At 34.9% G+C, this 19290-nt stretch overlaps 1 protein-coding gene across 2 annotated transcripts in view; it reads left to right on the plus strand.

The window, feature by feature from the left end:
• Positions 1 to 18442, plus strand: part of LOC132144999 (TBC1 domain family member 20-like) — a 30533-nt gene extending 12091 nt beyond the window's left edge. Inside the window, exons 6-8 of one of the 2 annotated variants that reach the window (XM_059555653.1) lie at positions 5501 to 5642; positions 8542 to 8726; positions 17717 to 18442. In XM_059555653.1, coding sequence (XP_059411636.1) covers positions 5501 to 5642; positions 8542 to 8726; positions 17717 to 17969 — 580 coding nt within the window. In that variant the 3' untranslated portion in view covers positions 17970 to 18442. Of the gene's footprint in view, positions 1 to 5500; positions 5643 to 8541; positions 8727 to 10004; positions 11588 to 17716 lie in introns of those variants that run through there. The other variant, XM_059555654.1, reaches the window with a different exon arrangement.
• Positions 18443 to 19290: the final 848 nt, after the last annotated feature.

Here is a 19290-nt window from a genome sequence, read left to right on the forward strand (position 1 = left end):
TAAACTATAAATCAATTGCTGCATTTTCCCCCAGAAAGATGCAGTTAACCCTAACTTTGTATTTTAAGATTTAACATCTGTAGATGGTCTACAGCAAAAGTTGTACAAATTCTGAAATTCTTTTAGAGCTTATGATTTGATTAAAAAAATTTAACATATTACACATGATTAATGAATAAATCAGTATATATAAAATTATTTGTCATTTATTTGTTTTATTATTAATGTCATGTTATTAATGTCTTTTTTTCATGTAAGCTATATCTTCTGATCTTTAAGTCAAAACATACCCATTATGTTATGACATCAATTACTGCTTTATTTAATCTAAAACACAGTCTAAATATTATTTGTAGGCTATTTTACTTTAAAGGTCCCATTTTTCACGCTTTTTTGAAGCTTTGATTGTGTTTACAGTAGGGCTGGGATAAACGATTATTTTTTAAACGATTAATCTAGCGATTATGTTTTTGATGCATCGATTAATCTAACGATTAATTTTTCAGACCGATTCGATTACGATTATCTCCCCATTAATTGACTACTAACAATTTATACATGTTGATTTACATATCTGAATGAAAAAAAAACATGAATTCCTTAACATTGCAATATATGTTTATTGCTCTTAAAATTACAAAATAAAAGACTGACTAAGAATGCATTACTTTGCACTTGTATAGAGATAGCATTCAATAAAACCTTGAAACCTTGAAAACACATAGCTTACTGAAACAAGCTTACTGAACACATAGGGCCTAGCTTACTGAAAAAAAGTTCTTCTTTCAGATGAAAATAACAACAACTTGATGTCTAGCATTCAATAAAAAAGGTCACCCAAAATACTTGTTTAGAGCAATTGAAAGAATACAGTAACCAATGTAAACTTGAGGGCTTTAAGCTAATACAGAGTGCTTTTCCTAAAAAAAAAGCCAGCAGCCTGTCATGGAGAAAAAAAAATCTCTGAATGCTCCACGTGAAACTTTGGCGTTTCGCCCTTTTTCTATGATTTTGGTTAATATGCACAAGGGAGAGAGAGAGAGAGAGAGAGAGAGAGAGCAAGACAGTGCTCGTGTAGTTTGAAGACTGTGAGTGCGCGAGCGCGCGTGAAACTTTGGTGTTTTGCCTTTTTTCTATCGTGTTTAATGATTTTGATTAATATGCACAAGGGAGAGGAAGAGCAAGAAGCGCTCGTGTTGTTTGAAGACTGTGAGTGCGCGCACAGCCGGGGCTCTCTCTCGTACGCGCCCTGTCAGGCGCCGCAGTCATTCTATTCTACATCACTCACCGATCAAATAATGCTTTGACAGCCGCCAAAACCCCTGGATTGGTTATATAACGTTGGACAGAATGTTGTTCCGGCCATCGCGTATATTCAGCGCACATAAGGTAAATGTTTTGCAAACGTTTTTTAGAAAAATAAAAACAGGTCGACGAATCGATGCGCATATTTTGCGTCGACGTATTTTTTGGGACGTTGTCCCAGCCCTAGTTTACAGTGTGCAATATAACATGTGTTCATGTTTCGCGTGTAAAAAAACAGTATTTTTCACACAATTCACCTCTCTGTATACCGCTGTTTTCACTGTCATAAAAACGGGCTGATGACTTCCTTGTTCTATAAAGTCCCTCCTTCAGAAATGAGTAACGAGTTGTGATTGTGCCAGCGGTTCCTGTGTTGTGATTCGACAGCAGCTTAGAGCACGCTGCCCTCCTGTAAACGCGATTGGACTAGTTTTGAGAAGCAAGTGGGCAGGAGCATGTGCTGGAGAGATGTACTTATAATCACAGGAGCGTTTTTACTGACGAGATGCGCATGAAAATCGCGTTCGATTTTTTGCACAGCCCTAACATCTAGTTAACAAAGCTAAACAGCGTTGCCCTTTGTGTAATAAGTTACAGAAACTGTTAAACACACCAACTTAAATAATAAAATACACTTACCGGTTGTGGTCCATAAACAACGTCTTCTCCAGACAAAGAGAGAACTGCTCCATCTTTCAAGAATAATCTTTGTGCAAATGCGGCATTAAAATGATTGAGTTTAAGAAAGCTGTCCTCAGCAAAATGTGCTGCACATAGTTTTACATGTGGATTATAATTTTCCGGAACTGAGTTAAACATAAATTGTAACCATTAATCTCCAAGTACGGCGTCCCTGGGAAGGCCAAACAAAGGTGATTGGACTCCGAGATGAAAATAACAGCGTTTCGACGACATGGCGACAAACACAGACGCAACTCTTTCTCTTCTCCATCGGACTGCAACAAAACCACGCCCCTATTTTTGTGTATTCATGTGGGCGGAGGTTAGTCAAAGATTCAAGGTTCAAGAATATCGAGAATGAGCCCTTGTATGCAGTTGCCACTCTTTTAGACCCACAATTCAAAGACAGGTATGTCTAATATGTTTATTAAATGTCTATATTATAAACAAAATTTTGAAATGGTGTTTTGGATAACTAGATATTGCATTATTATTGATTACTGTTGCATTAATATGTAACCACTAAAAGCTACTATAGAGGTTGCTTATATGTTTATTTTACACATTAAGACATTTATTTATTATTTTTCATTGTTTTTAGATACTTCACAGGAGCAGACAGCAACAAGCATGCCAAGGATGCTCTGACCCAAGAAGTGGAGAAGATGGCGGCAGCGTTACTGAGCAGGACGACACCTGAGGGAGCAGCGACAGTGCCAGAAAACCCCCATAAAGCCCCACGTCTGGAAGCACAGCCAGACAGCAGAAAGAGCAGCTTGAAAGGCCTGTTTGAGGAAATCCTGCAGGAGCATGATGAGGAACGTGGGGCAAGTAGCACTAGCACACAAGTTCAAAATCAAATACAGACATATTTGACAGAACAAACGGTCCCACGCTCAGACAGCCCATTCCAGTACTGGGAAGTCAACCAAATTCGTTTTCCCACCCTGGCTGCCACCGCTGCAAAGTTTCTCTGTGCTCCTTGTACCAGTGTTGACAGTGAGAGACTGTTCAGTGTAGCATCCAACATTATTGATGCAAGAAGGAACAGGCTAGGAGGAGAGAGGGCAGAAATGCTCATCTTCTTGAAGAAGAATCTGCCTTTGCTCTTGAAATTATGAGCAATACTAAATTGCTTAAATGCTACTGCAATGTGTAGCCTACTTGATGTAAAGTATTTTTTGTTTAATATGTAGCTGCTACTCTTTTGATTTGTATTTTTGTTTATGTTTACTTTATAGGTTGGTTTTGCACTATTGTTAAATACTGCACTATTTGAAGGTTTGAATGCCTTTTTATTTCATAATGGCTGCACTTTAAGTTTTTTTTTAAGGAATCATTGAAGTTGCTGTTGGGCTACTGTTTTATACTGTTCTATTAAAAAATTTAAATGCCTTTTTTTTTTTTACAATATTGTGGCTGCACTTTATTTAAAAAAAAATAAAAAAATATATATTCCTGTATTTATTTAGTTAAATTGCTGTTGCACTACTGTTTTATACTGTTCTATTTAAACATTAAAAATAATTTAAAATAAATGGCTTCCATTTCCTGTATTTATTCATGTTTTACAAAGGGTTTAACCTGAGCCAGACCTTACCACAATGATAATATCACAGTTATGCAGGCGTAGTATGATCTTTTCCTTTTTTCTTTTAACACACTGGTATCGGTACTCGGTATCGGCCGATACCCAAAGCATGAGTATCGGAATCGGTATCTGGAGGGAAAAAATGGTATTGGAACATCTCTAAACACAACCAAACAAAAAAATATTGTATTTGTGAAATCTTGTAGGTCAGTGAAAAGACAATAGAAATTTACAATAAAAATTTGTTTAAATGTTTAAAAGCAATAAATAAATAAATAATTATAATAAAAAAAGTACAAATAAATAAAAATAAATCTCATACAGTTGCCCATGCAATGCACTTACAGTTTCATGGCTGTTAAAATAAATAAATGAAAATCTGTGGCTGTAGTCCATCTGTAGTCCATTGGCGGGTCACTTTTGTTCTCGTCTTACACGTACTCGTGACCTTGCAGCACATTTACAGAGTGGAAAAAAAGGCCTACAGCAGCGTTAAATTGTTTGCATGGAATATCAGTGACATCAGTGATGGTGATTAATGAATGTGTCAGACATGCGTTTCTGTGTTTTGCACATGCTAAATGCTTGGGTGGGTTTTTAGAGGAGGAGTTCTGTCATGTTTGAATGTCCATTTCACAGTTTATAGGCCCTTTCAAAGGTCATGTTGCCATTGAGCGTGTTTACTTCTGCCGGATACATACTCTACATGACACATACAAGCGTGCCGCCCCATTGTATATGCTAAATGCTAGTTTTTGTGCTTTTGCCATGGTCCCAAACCTCAGTTCCTGGGGCTCAATCATGAGTTTTCTTCAAATATAAGCATGCTCATAGTGCTCTGAAATGGGGTTGGCAAATATTGCCAAGGAAATGTGTTTTTTTTTACATGTAGTTTAAATTAATTTAGTTTAAATAAATAAATAGCTATGATTGAATTTATATATATATATATATATATATATATATATATATATATATATATATGTATGTGAGTGTGTGTATGAGAACAGGAAGTCTACAGCATTTAATAACCTTAATCTCAATTTTAACATTTAATAATACATTTTTCAACTCAAAAGTTGTATCTTAACATGAATGAAGAAACAATGAACAAATAATTTGTAACTATTTCATTATTACTGATAACATTATTACTAATAAGTTACTAATATTATAAATTACTAATAATTTGAAATGACTAAAATTAATACCTTACAAAAAATTACTTCGATTAATACATTACTTACATTACTACATTAATAACATTACTAATAAATTAACCAAAAAATTACTAATAGATTAATTAATAAACTGCAGATCATTTGAGATTATTTATAGATTAATGCATTGCTAATAAAATTACTAATAAATTAATTAAAAAATTACTTATATATTTATTTTAATTACTACCAGCTTAATGCGTTACTAATAAAATACCTAATAAATTTAATGGATAAATTCATAATAAAATCATAATAGATTAATGAATTACTTATAAAATCACTAATAGATTAATGAATAAATTACTAATGAATTAATTTAAATAATTAACAGCTTAATGCATTACTAATAAAATACCTAATAAATTAATGGATGAATTACTGCTAAAATTAATAAATAAAAATCCCAATAGATTAATGCATTACTAATAAAATAACTAATAGATTAAAGAATAAATTGCGAAGTAATTAAAGAAAACTGCTAATATATTAATTCATTGCTAATAAAATAAATAGATTGATGAATAAGTTCCTAATAATTTAGTTTTTAAAATCATAATAGACTAATGCATTACTATTAAAATGACTTCTAGATTAATAAATGCTGTAAAACATATGGTTAGACATTGTTTGTTCATGTTTTCTCATGCATTAACTCATGTTAACAGATGAGAGCTAATCACCGATTGTCTTTGTGTTGCAGGTCTGAGGTGGGCACCATCTTCGCCCTCAGCTGGCTGATCACATGGTACGGCTACGTCCTGTCAGATTTCCGGCATGTTCTGCGGCTCTATGATTTCTTCCTGGCGTCTCACCCACTCATGGCCATCTACTTCGCCGCTGTGGTAAGGAGGAGCGTCTCTGCGGTCTGTGCTTTAGTCTGTGTCTCAAGGACATCCAGCAGTGCTGTGTGTTGACCTTTTCATTGTTCCTGAGTGAAAAGGACTGAAGGGTCTCTAAAAATATATTTTAACATGACTGGGCATCCTTAAAGCTCAACACTTCTGCCACAAGATGCTGAAAAAGCCACTTTCACATTTACCATGTTTCAAAGACCTTGAAACACTGTGCTGTCTTCTTCATCTGCCTGGATGAGAAGCGCTTTAGTTTAGTTTCATCTATCCAATTTGACCTTTTTTTTTTTTTTTTTGGCAAGGCACATTAAGCAGAGTTTTTTTTCTTTTAAAAGGGAACAGTATTGAGATGAGCATCACATTTATAAAAATACAAGGCCAAATATTCATTTATTTCAGTTTTAATAATTTTACTACTAGTCTACTATCATTTTACTACTATATTATTAACTTATTTCAACTAAGAATTTTGTTTTCATCTAATATTTTATTATTATTATTATGTTAATATTTATTTTTATGAATTTTTTAATACTTCTGTTTAGTTTTTGTTTATATTTTATTCAGTTTTAGTCCTTTATATTCTTCAACAAACTTTTTCATTGCATATAGAAACCAAGGCAACATTTGATATATTTGTTTATTTTTTTCATATTAAAGGATGACATCAATAATAATAATCATAATCATAATAATAATAAATATGTATTATTATTATTATTATTATTGTTATTATTATCTTAATAGTTCTTCCATTTGTTTTAATATGAAATAATAATAATAATAATAATTATTATATTAATAATAATATTATAATAATGATAATAATAATAACATTTATTTTTATTTAAGTTTTTGACATTTTTAATACTTCAACTTAGTTCAGTTATTTCAGTTAATAATTTTCATTTATATTTATATTATATTTATATATTTTATTTTATTTCAGTTACTGAAAATAATTTTTCCTAGTTTTCGGTTTTAGTTAACAATAACAACATTGGTCTTTACTGGTAATGCTAAATCTCATCAGATTGCCAGTGTTGATTCACTCGTGATCTCTAAACAGGTCATTTTACATTAACTAACCGGCTGCATGTGTCTATCTGACTTGTCTAACAAACGGTCTCTATCCTCAAGAATGGCACTCTTTTGCTGTGAACAGTAGTTTTTAGTTTTCCCATGATTACACTGAAGTTTCAGGCAGTAGTGAGAGTTCAGAGCAATCCTCTACGTCGTATAACCCCTCACACTATACCAAGCTTTTGCAATCCTAAAGAGGATGTTGTTTACCGTGTTTTGCCTCGGTGTTTGTTAATTCACTTATTTAGGCGATCGCTAAATTCATCAGCACAAAAACAACAAACGTGGCTGCAAAGAGAGGGATTTTCTTTATTTTTCCACTCCTTCCTCATTTGATGCAGGAATCGAGGGCACTTTGTTGTAACGGGATCAGTTAATTAAACAACTCTAATGAATTCACCAGAGGTTTGTGTGGAAGTGTGCCTCTTTCTTCTGTCTCCACGAGCCGCTCCCCTGCTAGACACAACAGCGAAAGCAAAGGGGGCCAGCGGCCGTTTGAAGTCAGGATAAGAAAGCAGTAGAAAGAAATGTAGTTCATCCTGCTTCTTCTTCGGTGCATGAGGTGGGGCTCGGTGCACTCACACACTGCTGGACGTGACCCAGCTCAGCTCTGAGCTGCTCTTATTTGACCTGTGCTGGGAGGGACTGTAGACACCCGTGCTGGAGTGAACATCTGTGAACTCGGGTGTTTTTTACAGGCAGCTCAGTGCTGTTTGCTTGTAAGAGAAGGAAACAGTTTAGTTTTGGTCCAAAATGTATCTTATTCTCACCAAGAATCACCCACTTAGATTGGAAGAGACTGAGCATGTAAATTAACAATTAGTCACATTTTTTTATATTTATTTTTAATTAAAACTATCTGCACATAGACATTTACTTGTTTTACAGACTTGTTTTTGAAAATGTGTCTTCAATTAGAATTAAAAATAAAAATTTTCGTACCCTATTTGGCTTTTTTTTTCTAATTTGTCAAAAAAAAGTTTTACTTTAAAACAAGAAAAGCAAATAAAATAATATAAAGTAAAATAAATGAAATGAAATTAACTTAAAAAAGTAAAAAAACAATAAAATTTTGCGTGTTTTGTGTGTATTATAATTTATTGACTGTATGATTGTAGTATGATTACAATTAGAATCATTTTAAATGATATGAAGTTGTCTCATATATTAAATATATTAATATTTATTTTCAGAGATTATATCATGAAATAAGATTAAGAATTACGCTTCTATTGTTTTTTTATATAGTTTTATATTATTCATTTATTATTTTAAGTTTATTACTCTTTTCTTATTTAAACATCAATTTAAAAAAATTAAATATAAATCGAACAGAATAACACTTGTTTACTTAAAAAAGAAAAAAAAACAACAGCATTTTGAAGACAAGGGGTTCAGCACCAAGTTGTGTTTAATTAGTTTAGTACTGTGGGTTTTCACATTGATTTCTTGTTTTTCTTTTTACTCTGATCAAACCTGATTTATTTCACAGTGAAATGTATTGTTCTGTTCATGGATGTCTAGTTTACATGCTACTAAGTGATTAAAAAACTTCTTTTATATTTTTCATATATTTGTAGTTATGAACCTATTTCTACTTCAGTGAATCTCTTCCTCAGAAGTGTAATTTTAACAATTCTAACACCGCATTTGTGTCCCAGTGGACTGTTATACTTGAATAAAGCCAGTCGATCAGATTGAATTGTCAGTTTTGTCTACAGTATGAGTCAGACGCTAAGACTAACAGACCTGTGTCTCTCTCTCTCTCTTTCTCTCTCTCTCTCTCTCTCTCTCTCTCTCTCATCAGATTGTGTTGTACAGACAGAAGGAAGTGAAGAGCAGCGAGTGTGATATGGCCAGCGTTCATCACCTGCTGTCTCAGATGCCTCAGGATCTGCCGTACGAGGATCTGATTGGTCGAGCTCAGAGGCTGTTCATGAGCTGCCCCCCCTCTCTGCTGACCCAGTCTGCAGCGCTGCAGCCACGCAACATGTGAGGCTCTCGAACACGCTTACATGTACACACATGCACTTGAACAAAGGTTTTCACCTCTTCAGAGAAGCATAAATGCTTATAAAGTACCTATAATTATTATCAGTGATTATGCGCTGTATGTTTTGGAGTGAAGCACTGCAGTATGTTCATTTACACATGAGCAGCTCATAATCTGGTGTTTTTAGGATTTGTTTCACCATAAATACTGCTCCACACAAACTCCATCTCTGTCAGTGCATTTGGGAATACAACATGCACCATCCAGGGGTGCGTTTCCCAAAAGCATTGATAGTTAACTAAAGCTGTTACTTCCATTGAACTTTATTGCTAACGACGGAACTCACCACCAAAGTTGCTTTTGGGAAACGCACCCCAGATTTTTTATAAGACAGGTTTATAAACTTTTTGCCAACAAAGGAGCTTTTAAGTTTTTTGCCAAAGGGTTTAATGTTTGAAAATTAAGAAAATAAGACTAATATCTTTAATTTATTAATTTCTATAATATTGGTATTGTTATTTTACAGCTGTAAATTTTTTTTAAATTATTTTGTTATTATGCTATAAAATAAAATATTTTATTATTGATTGATATTATTGATTTTATTAAGTAATGTTTTGAATTATTTTTACAGAATATTTGATATACTATTTTACAGTACAATAGTATGACAATAGTTATATATTTCTTATTCTGTTTTATCATTATTTTTATTTTCTTAAATATTTTATATATTATACTTTTTATGTTACAGCATGATTACAATATTGATGTTTTAATTTTTTTATAATAATAATAATAATTTGTATTAATATTAGCATTTAGTATATACGCACGATATGATTTTATTTTATTTGTATTTATTTATTTGCCAAATTCTGCACCCCTACAAACAAGCTCAGCAAACCTGGAGATCTTAAAAAAAAAAAAAAAATTGCATTTTATTAGCTTTTTTCTCTCTCCGAATCGTTCAGCCCTAAGTAGTGTTCTGTACTAGTTCCAGTGTTGTTACACTGTAAGATACAGTGCAAAAACACTCCTCATCTTTGGTCTGGAGGGGTGTTTGTTTCCACCTGTGTCCATCAGGTGGAGCTATTGAGTATGATATCACTTCCTTTGCACACGGTGAGACTGTTGTGCCCCTGTTGTGACGTGAAGGACGCTCAGCCGGAGCTGTCTGCGTCTCGCTCCTGTGTGTCTAAACACTCGCTGTCAATCTGATGATTGCATTCGCAGATGCAGGTGAAGCCACTTTAATGATTTATCTCTTACGGCAGAAGGAACCGATTCCTCCGGCATTCTGCGGGAACTGAATTCGAGTCCCTCAGTGCTGAAAAAGCCATCAGAGGAGAGATCTGTCTTGTTTAAGATCTCCCCATGTCTGCTGTCGCCTATGAAGATTAAGAGCGAGAGAGAGACACAAATGAGAAAAAGGAAGTGACAGAATTGAGAATGAGGGGCAGCGAGAGAGACGGAAATGAGAGAGAGACCTGTACAAAGACAGAAATGCTATAGTGAGAGAGAAAGAGCAACAATGATAGACAGAAAGTGCAAGAATGACTCTGTATGCAAATCAGGCGTGCAATAAGGAAGCTCCGCCTCAATGGGTTATTAAAGCTCTGCCTTGATTTGCATAACCCCTCCCCCACCAGCATCTGTGTCCTCACTGAAAGCAAAGAACATACGTGTGTGTGTGTGTGTGTGTGTGTGTGTGTGTGTGAGTGAAATGAGCAGCCTCTCTTGAGGCCGTGACCTGTGACCTTGATCTCTATTGTTCTGTTTGACCCTGTGGAGTGCCGTAATGAGGAGTGACACGTACTCCCTAATGGCTTTGACCCCCAAATGTTCTTCATTAAAACCCCCTACACACCCCTCAAGCTAACACCCTGCCCTCCGCGCGCATCTGACTTCATAAACGCAGCCACATTATATTATCACCGATTCTGATCTCAGCGTTTGGGGTTTGTTAGCGCTGCCTGTTGCCGTTTGATTAGATCTGGTGTGTTCAGGAAAGAAAATACTAGAGGAGAATTAACAAGCATCCGTGTATTCTGTTGGATGCTGAGAGTTTGTAGACCGCCGGTGTTTGTTTGTATGCAGATTGTTTGCCGTAATTGTTGCTTTGTGTCTCACAGTTGCATCTGTGTTTTGTTATTGCGACTATGTATCTCACAATTCTGACTTTATATCTCCCAACTGCATCTACTGTATTTTTCATAACTGCAGCTTTATGTCTAAGTTACAATTGATCCTGCACAAAAAACCCGCCCCCTTCCTCACGCCACACATCATGTTCTCACAAAGTGAAAAATACATTGTGGAGCAAACACTGATGACACATTGACGGACGAGACAGAGCAGGTTACTTTTGGTATGAAACAAGGTCTCAGCTTTCAAATGTGTTTATTTTTTAAAGAAATTCAAACAACAAATAGCTCTGTGTGGTTCTTTAATGTGTTGTGACAGATCTCTGTACCTCGGAGCTCCTCAGTTCAAGCAGCATGTGAACCGATCACGTCTTCCTCTTTACTTGTTATGGCATGAAATAAACATTAATGAACATCAGAAGGTATCTTGATTCACAATGTGACTTTATATCTCCAAATGTTTTGTAATTCCAACTTTACATAACCCTGTATTCTTTCTTTAACCTTGTATCTCAAAACTGTGCCTTAGTATCTCACAGTTGTGTCTATCTTTCTTAATTGTGACTTTATATCTTACAGCTCTTTAGTTTAACTTTTTATTTATTGATGCTATTCAATCGGAGAGATACAAAAAATTAAAAGCCACTATAATTAGTAACAAATGAGTAAAATGTATATCTTAAAATTCTGACTTTATATCTTGCATCTGCATCTTTTTGTAATTGAATTTATATCTATTAAATATTTAAATAGCTATTAAATATCTATTGAAGTTACATCTATTTTTCATAATTGTGGCTTTACATCTTAATTTCATTTACTTTTTCTAATTGTGACTTGATATCTGACGATTGTGGCTTTATATATTGCAATCATGATTTTAAAGCTCATTATTTTTTTCTAAATTCATGTTCCTGGTCTAGTTTTTTTTTTTGTGATTTTTTATTTTTTATTTTTTTCATGCATGGAAAAAAAAAAAAGGTATTGCATAATTCAAATCTTCCACTTAAATGTAATAAAACTTGCTTCGCTTCTGTAGCGACTTTCCTTGTCAGATGATGTCATATGCTACACAGGCTGTTCGATAATGTTAACCGAGGGCTAAATAGTTTCCGGACTGAGGTAGTTTTTCATATTCATGTACAAACTCACATTTATGTTCAAATCTTTCATAATTTAAAAAGTTAATCTGGGTAGGTGCCATGAAATGCGTCAGCTACCCATATTTAGATAAAGTACCACAGGGTGTGGAAGATGTGCCAAACTAAACAGAAAGATTTCAGGAACATGACACCCACATCTACCTAGAGCTGGTCTGAACCCTCAAGCACGTTTATAAATCTGAGGCGAATCAGTCAGTGTGTTGCATGCTTTATTGCATATGATTTTTTGGGGCTTTTCCTATTTTTTTATTTATTTATAGAACTAGAGAGAGGGCAAGGGGAGAGATAGACTGAAATAATCTGAGATTCCCGAAAATAAACACTAGGCCATTGCTAGGTATGGCTTTTTGTTCAGTATTTCTCAATCCTTTTCCTACAGAACCCCACAAGCATGCATGCTTTGGATTATTTGACATGCCTTATTCAGGTCACGGATGCTCTTGATGAGTTAATGAGCTAATCAGTAGAATCAGGTATGTTAAATAAGGGAGATCTAAAATATGCAGTGATGGGTTTGAGAAATGCTGCATTAGATTTACATTAAAGGTGTGATCTTTGTTTGATGCATTGGCTAAAAGGTTTGCAGTTTGCAGTTTCTGCTAAGAACCAAAGTAATGTTTACCAATTCCCACACTACAATGAGCTCTTTTGATAAAGAAAGAATCACCGAACTGGCCGAATCATCTTAAGATCATAAAATGAATGAGTAAACAAACGCAGGGCTTAAAGGAATAGTTTACCCAAAAATACAAATTTGCTGAAATGTACTCGCCCTCAGATCATTGTTTTTTTTATTAGAAACAAATGGCATTACATCACTTGCTCACCATTGGATCCTCTGCAGTGAATGGGTGCCGTCAGAATAAGAGACCAAACAGCTGATAAAAACATCACAATAATCCACAATTAATCCATCAATTAATGTGTTTTAAAGCCAAAAGCTGCATGTTTGTAAGAAACAAATCCATCAAGACGTTATAACTTTCTTCTGACTAAAATACCTTTATCAATAATAACACTTTCTTCAGTGAAAATAAAAGTGTCACTCATGTTGTCTTCTTGAAAATCCACCAACATATTTATTTGGAGCTGATTTGGACCGTTTTTGCTTGTAAACAGTGCTTGATCTCTGCATATGTCTCTCCTGATTTAGACAAGACTTTTTAATTGGAGGAAATGTTATGGATTATAGACTCGTATTTTAGCTGGAAGCAACGGTTTGAAGGAAAAACATCTTAATGATAGATTTGTTTCTTACAAACACGCAGCTTTTCACTTCAAAAGACATTAACTGATGGAATGGAGTGGTATGGATTACTTGTGGATTATTGAGAATGACTCTCATTCTGACGGCACCCATTCACTCCAGAGGATGTGATGCAATGCTACATTTCTCCAAATCTGATGAAGAAACAAACTCCTCTACATCTTGCATGGCCTGAGGGTGAGTATTTGCAGCGTATTTTCATTTTTTGGTTAAGTATTCCTTTAAAGAAAGTTCAGTTTAACCACTCGAAATTTAGACTTTGTGGTGGGTGGCATTATGTGCATCCAGCTCCTAAATACTTCAAAGCATCATTATAGACTTGGATTCCTTGGAACATTTAGGTGAACCAAAGTGGACCTATAGAGCATATAGGAACCTTTAACCCTTTAACCTCCACTTGGAATTTCTATGTGTGTCCAGTAAGCAAAGGCCTTTGGTGCATCACAGCATGCTTGAACAAACAGCTCCTGTTGACGTGAAAAAGAGCCAGCACTTACGGGTCATCAGGACATCAGAGCTGATTCACAAAGACCTGCAGGACACACACACACACACACACACACACACACACACACACACACACACACACACACTCTTTCACACAAGACAAGTGCAGACTGATGGGTAATTGGGCATACCATCTCAGCAGCAAGTGTCTAATAATACGGCCATCGTGTGTGTTAGATGGAAGGACGCATTGAATTAGAGCATCCCACTGAACTGTGTTAACCCATAACGTTATGACAGCGAGAGAGGGCTTTAAGTATATGCTCTAAAAGCCAATAACGGGCTCCCAAGGCTCTAATGGTGATCAGGTTTACAGGCATGTTACACCTGCAGGAGAGCAGAGGCAATTTTAGGGTCAGTGGATATTCAGAGTCCATCATTTTATTATTTCCAATAAAAAATGAGAAAAGAAATAGAATAATTTGCCACACTAGCTATTGCCTTTACTCTCACTTTTGATAAATTTTATGCATCTTTGCGGAACAAAAGTAATAATTAAAAACCCCATTGTCTCCAAATATTGTGTCAAATATATAATTAGTGAATATGTGGTTTTGTCATAAGATGAAAAATATATATGTGCAAATCAATTGAAACATGTAAGCATTTGCACACAGGCTTTACGCCCTAATACACGTGTGCATGTGATTAGTGAATGAGACCTTCAAAGAGGAGGAAGATGAGGGTAGGATTTCTGTGAAGACTGTGGAGTTGTGATGGTTTGACTGAGTGCAGCCGTGGAAATGTTCTTCCAGTGTAAACACATCCATCATCTGCTATATCTTCCTCACCACAGCAAGAACAGATTGAGCAAGAGGAAGAGAGCGAGGGGAAAAACAGAAGAATGATGTGACAGAGGTCACACAATCTGCTGCTTCTGAGAGAGGAAACGGTAAAATTAGAAACTCTTTTCGAGACAAGAGGGAGGGAGAAAAAGCGATCAAAGACCATCAGACATGTGCCACCTTGAAGAGAGCAGTCAGAGGAAACCAAAGACTAAAATACATCTCTGAAGTTGAGGGAAGAGAGATTCCCCGCAGAGCCCATCGCTTTGGGAGTTAAAGGGACAGTTCACCCAAAAAATGAAAATTATTTACCTATCCTCTCGTCCTTCGAAACCTGTCTATACTTTGTACCTGAATCTTTGAGAAATCTTCACCTGGTTCTTGCTATACAACAACAGGTCATAGTTTCATATCTGACGACCAAAAAAGCACCATATGGAAGTCTTCTGAAGTCATGGATAACTTTGTGTGAGGAAACGATCAAACAAAGCTGTTCTCCATTCCACATGTTCACGAGAATCAGTTGTTTTTGGCACCATGGACGTCAAAACCTGGTGCAGTGCAACAAGGTACCAATTTTGCACTAGCGCTAACTTTTGGTCTTTCCAGGAGTTATTTAACATCATTGATATATTGTTATATATTTTTTTATATATATATTTTGAATCATTACTTTCATTGCAATGACTTTCATTGTCATTTTGTTATTTTGTTGTGTGGTGTTTTTGGTTTTACAAGTAAAATGAATAACAAATATTGAAATAAATAACCTGGTACAATGAAACTAGGCACCATTTTTGCAAATATGTGACCCTGGACCACAAAACCAGTCATAAGGGTAAATTTCTTGAAATTGAGATTTATGCATCATCTGAAAGCTTAATAAATAAGCTTTCCATTGATGTTTGGTTTGTTAGGATAAGATAATATTTGACCGAGAAATATGTGAGAAAATCTCCTTTAAAGTTGTCCAAATGAAGTTCTTGGCAATGCATATTACTAATCAAAAATTAGGTTTTGATATATTTACGTTAGGAAATTTACAAAATATCTTCATGGAACATGATCTTTACTTTATATCCTAATGATCTTTGGCATAAAAGGAAAATCTATAATTTTGACCCATACAATGTATTTTTGGCTATTGCTACAAATATACCCCAGAGACTTCAGACTGCTTTTGTGCTCCAGGGTCACATATAATTAGTTTTATATGGTGCTCTCTTTAAGTCTTTGCACCAGTGTTTAATGTTGTTAGTTTTTGTCAATATTTTCAATTAGATTTTATTTTTATATTTTCTGTTTTCATTTCAATTTTAAAGCTTTTTTTTAAAACAATTTTTAAGTAACTTTAGTCTTTTTTAGTGTTTATAACAATATTGCATTGGCAAGTCATTGAAATAAAACCACTCGGTGCAATAAAACTAGGCACCATTATTGCAAATATGATTTTAGTAAATATCACATCCATCTTTGCACCAGTGTTAATTTAATACAATTGATATTCTATAAAATTTTTGCTAAGATTTTGAATAAAATTTTATTTTTTATATTTTCTGTTTTCTTTTTAATTTTAACCTTTTAGGATTGTTTTCTTCATTTGTATAAGTTATTTTTATAAATAGTTTTTATTAAGTGTATGTATGATTTTTGGTTATTTTAGAATTTCGGCATTAAACAAAAATTAGAAATGTTCCATTGGCAACTAGATCAAATATAAGTAATAATACGAGTAATAAAACCAATGTTTTTTTTTTTTTTTTGGTTTTAGTTAACGATACTAACAGCACTTTGCACAAAGCTAATATTTGACTTTAGAAGAGATGGACTATGGTGCAGTTCTTTTGTGTTTCTAGTAACCTGAACGATGTGGTTTTTCAGTGAACTGTCGCTGGATGGAAAAGCACTGCGTACAGCTCGTTTCATGAGAGGTTCAGGCCGGCTCTGAGTGACAGCGCTCTGCTGGGTCTGCATTAGACTGGGGTTTACTGCCGGCTCTCCCAGGCCTCCGCTGGTAAAGGGAAAGTTTAAAAGTTAATTGCTCTGCTGTTACCTGTCAGCTATTTTCAGCAGTGGCGCATTAGCTGTAGATACTAATGAGAACTGGGGAAAACCGAGAATCAGAGGCAGGAGAGCAAAAAAAAAAAGCACACAAAACAATGAAGACTTAAAGTCGTTGAGCCCATCAGCGTCTGCCCGTGGTATTTCTTGTACAAGAGCCACTTTTTCATTAAGTGTTGAATGTATTTCTGGCAGTTTTATTATCTTGAGTGAAAGACATTTGCATTCCATGTTTACTATTCTTCCATAGAGACCGTAATGAAATGGAATTGAATATTTTATGATTTTTTAATGATGTTTTTCCTCTAAACTGTGGAGAGAAAGTCGTGTAGCCCTCAGCATGGGCTCCACAGGACTTGGGAAAACTCTGGAAATGAGGCTCTATCCGTGTGTCTGATTGAGACCAGAGGCCATGAGTCCGCTGCAGTTCCTTCTTTCTGCTTTTTGATGTTTCTTTTGTTCTATGCCTCACTCACTCAGTCTTTTCTTGTGTTGTTCACTAACTGGGCGTTCAAACCTGACCTTTTTGTTGGTTGCTTGGTTTCTGAAATCTCTTTTATTGTGTGTGGTTTTTTGATGCATGTTAAAAAAATGTTTTCTTATCTGTTCACTAGGATGTTGCAAAATCAAATCAGTTTTAACTGGATGTGATTTTGTGACTTTATTTCTCTTTCAGTAAAGACTAATGTTGCTTTACCATTGACTTGTATCGCACATGATTGACCTGTAAACACCAGACATAGTTCTCAGGCTTAATCAGCGTTTATAATTTGTTTAATTTGTTGGGTTTGCAGTATTGCTGTAGATTGACTTTAAACCAAAAGCAATTGTGAACTAAAAGTAAAATTACTAAAGATGTATTTTAACCTATGATGATCACTATAATGATTAAATTACTAACACTGAAATAAAAATATAAAAACCTAAATACACCTGAAATACACAAAAAAAGTCTTAAAACTTCAACGAAAATCAAAATGGAAAATTATGATAATTAAAGATGAAATAGTAGTGATGCTGAAGTGACACTGCTTTCTGTTTCTCCGCTTCTCTTCTCAGAATCGCCATCAGCACCTTCACTGACTTCCAGACGTCTACACTGAGGCAGCGTCCCGACTCCGTCCTTCGTCAACAGCTTGAAAAGCGGCATGAAACCCAGCTAGCCCTTCCCATGAGCACTCAGCCAGCAAGCACTAACCAACTCATCAAAATGGCAGTGTGGGGTCTGTCAGCCACGTTAGGAGCAGCGGCGCTGGCTGTGGCTCAGACCGCCATGGACTGGGCACCTGAGTTTCTCTCGCAGATCTTCTGACACCAAACACCTCGCTCACGTGTGACAAACAGGGTGAATTGCAATTGCAAATATGTGTTAAGTGATGCAAAACACCTGGAGAGAATGAATCTGCTGCTTATTTATTTCCGAACCGTGCTTTTTTTCCTTATTTATAGATTTCAGCCAAGCTAATATTGGAGAAGTGGGAGGAGTCAATCAAGGTTTTTGTAATCCTAAGCATTTCTGGATGTCGTTCCATCAGCAGAATGCCAGAGAAAATGCTCTGCTAGGCCGTTCTCAACAGCACAAATTATTAAATGTTTTTTTTTTCTGCCGTCAGTAGTGAGTGAAGCTCATTAAGAGGAGAAAACGGGTGAAGGCTGAAAGACCACAGAGACACGCTGGTGAACACAGTACTTTACTACAACAACAACACAGTTTATTCTAGAGCCAGATCAACCTACACACACACTTTCAGGTCCTTCAGAAATCAACCAGTGTCCTCTGTGCACAGATTATACAGTTGATGCCTTTCTCAAAAAAATTAATAAATAAATAATTATTTACTTTAATAATATTTTCATCGAGAAACTGCTAGTAAATGTGTGTATACTGTATGTATACAGTAGTGAACATCTCAAGTGGATCAAAATGTTTTATCAATGTTGTCCTAAAACCAAAACAGAACCCGTTCTTGTCTTAGGACAACATTGACCTTTCTGATCAACTTCAAATGTTGACTGTTGTATTGTAGTCAACCAAAACCAAAACAAAACCTAAAACCAAAACAATACCTGTTCTCGTCTTAAGACATTTTTTTCAAATGTTGACACTTGTGGTGGATTGCTTACATATAATAATCTGTTACTGATTACTGATGATCAGTTACTATATATAAATATATAAGTTACCCTAATTTTATATTTTAGTTTTAGTAATTTTAGTATTTTTAATTTTAACTTAACTATTGCACAGTTATTCAGAACGTAATGTTTGTTCATGAGGGACTGCCGTTTTTGAACATATTTATCTTGTTTTAAGTATTTCTGGGCACACTGTAAAAAGTTATTTTTTTAAGTAGTTGTAAATGAAACTTTTTATTTCAGTGCATTTTTACTGAAAAAAAGACCTATTAGTAAAAACTCCTATTAGTTCTTTGTTTCTTCAGTAGAACACAAACCAAGATTTTTTAGCTCAAACTGTTGCAGTCTATCACTCTTATTAAGTAAGTGGATGGGAATCACAGCTAAAACATACATACATACAAAAAAAAAAAAAAAACCTAAACAAAACCAAATTAAACACTGCGGCTCGTGACGATACATTGATGTGTAAAGACACAAAACAATCAGTCTGTGCA

The sequence above is a fragment of the Carassius carassius genome, chromosome 8 (genome assembly GCF_963082965.1).
Source record: "Carassius carassius chromosome 8, fCarCar2.1, whole genome shotgun sequence".
Classification (NCBI taxonomy): domain Eukaryota; kingdom Metazoa; phylum Chordata; class Actinopteri; order Cypriniformes; family Cyprinidae; genus Carassius; species Carassius carassius.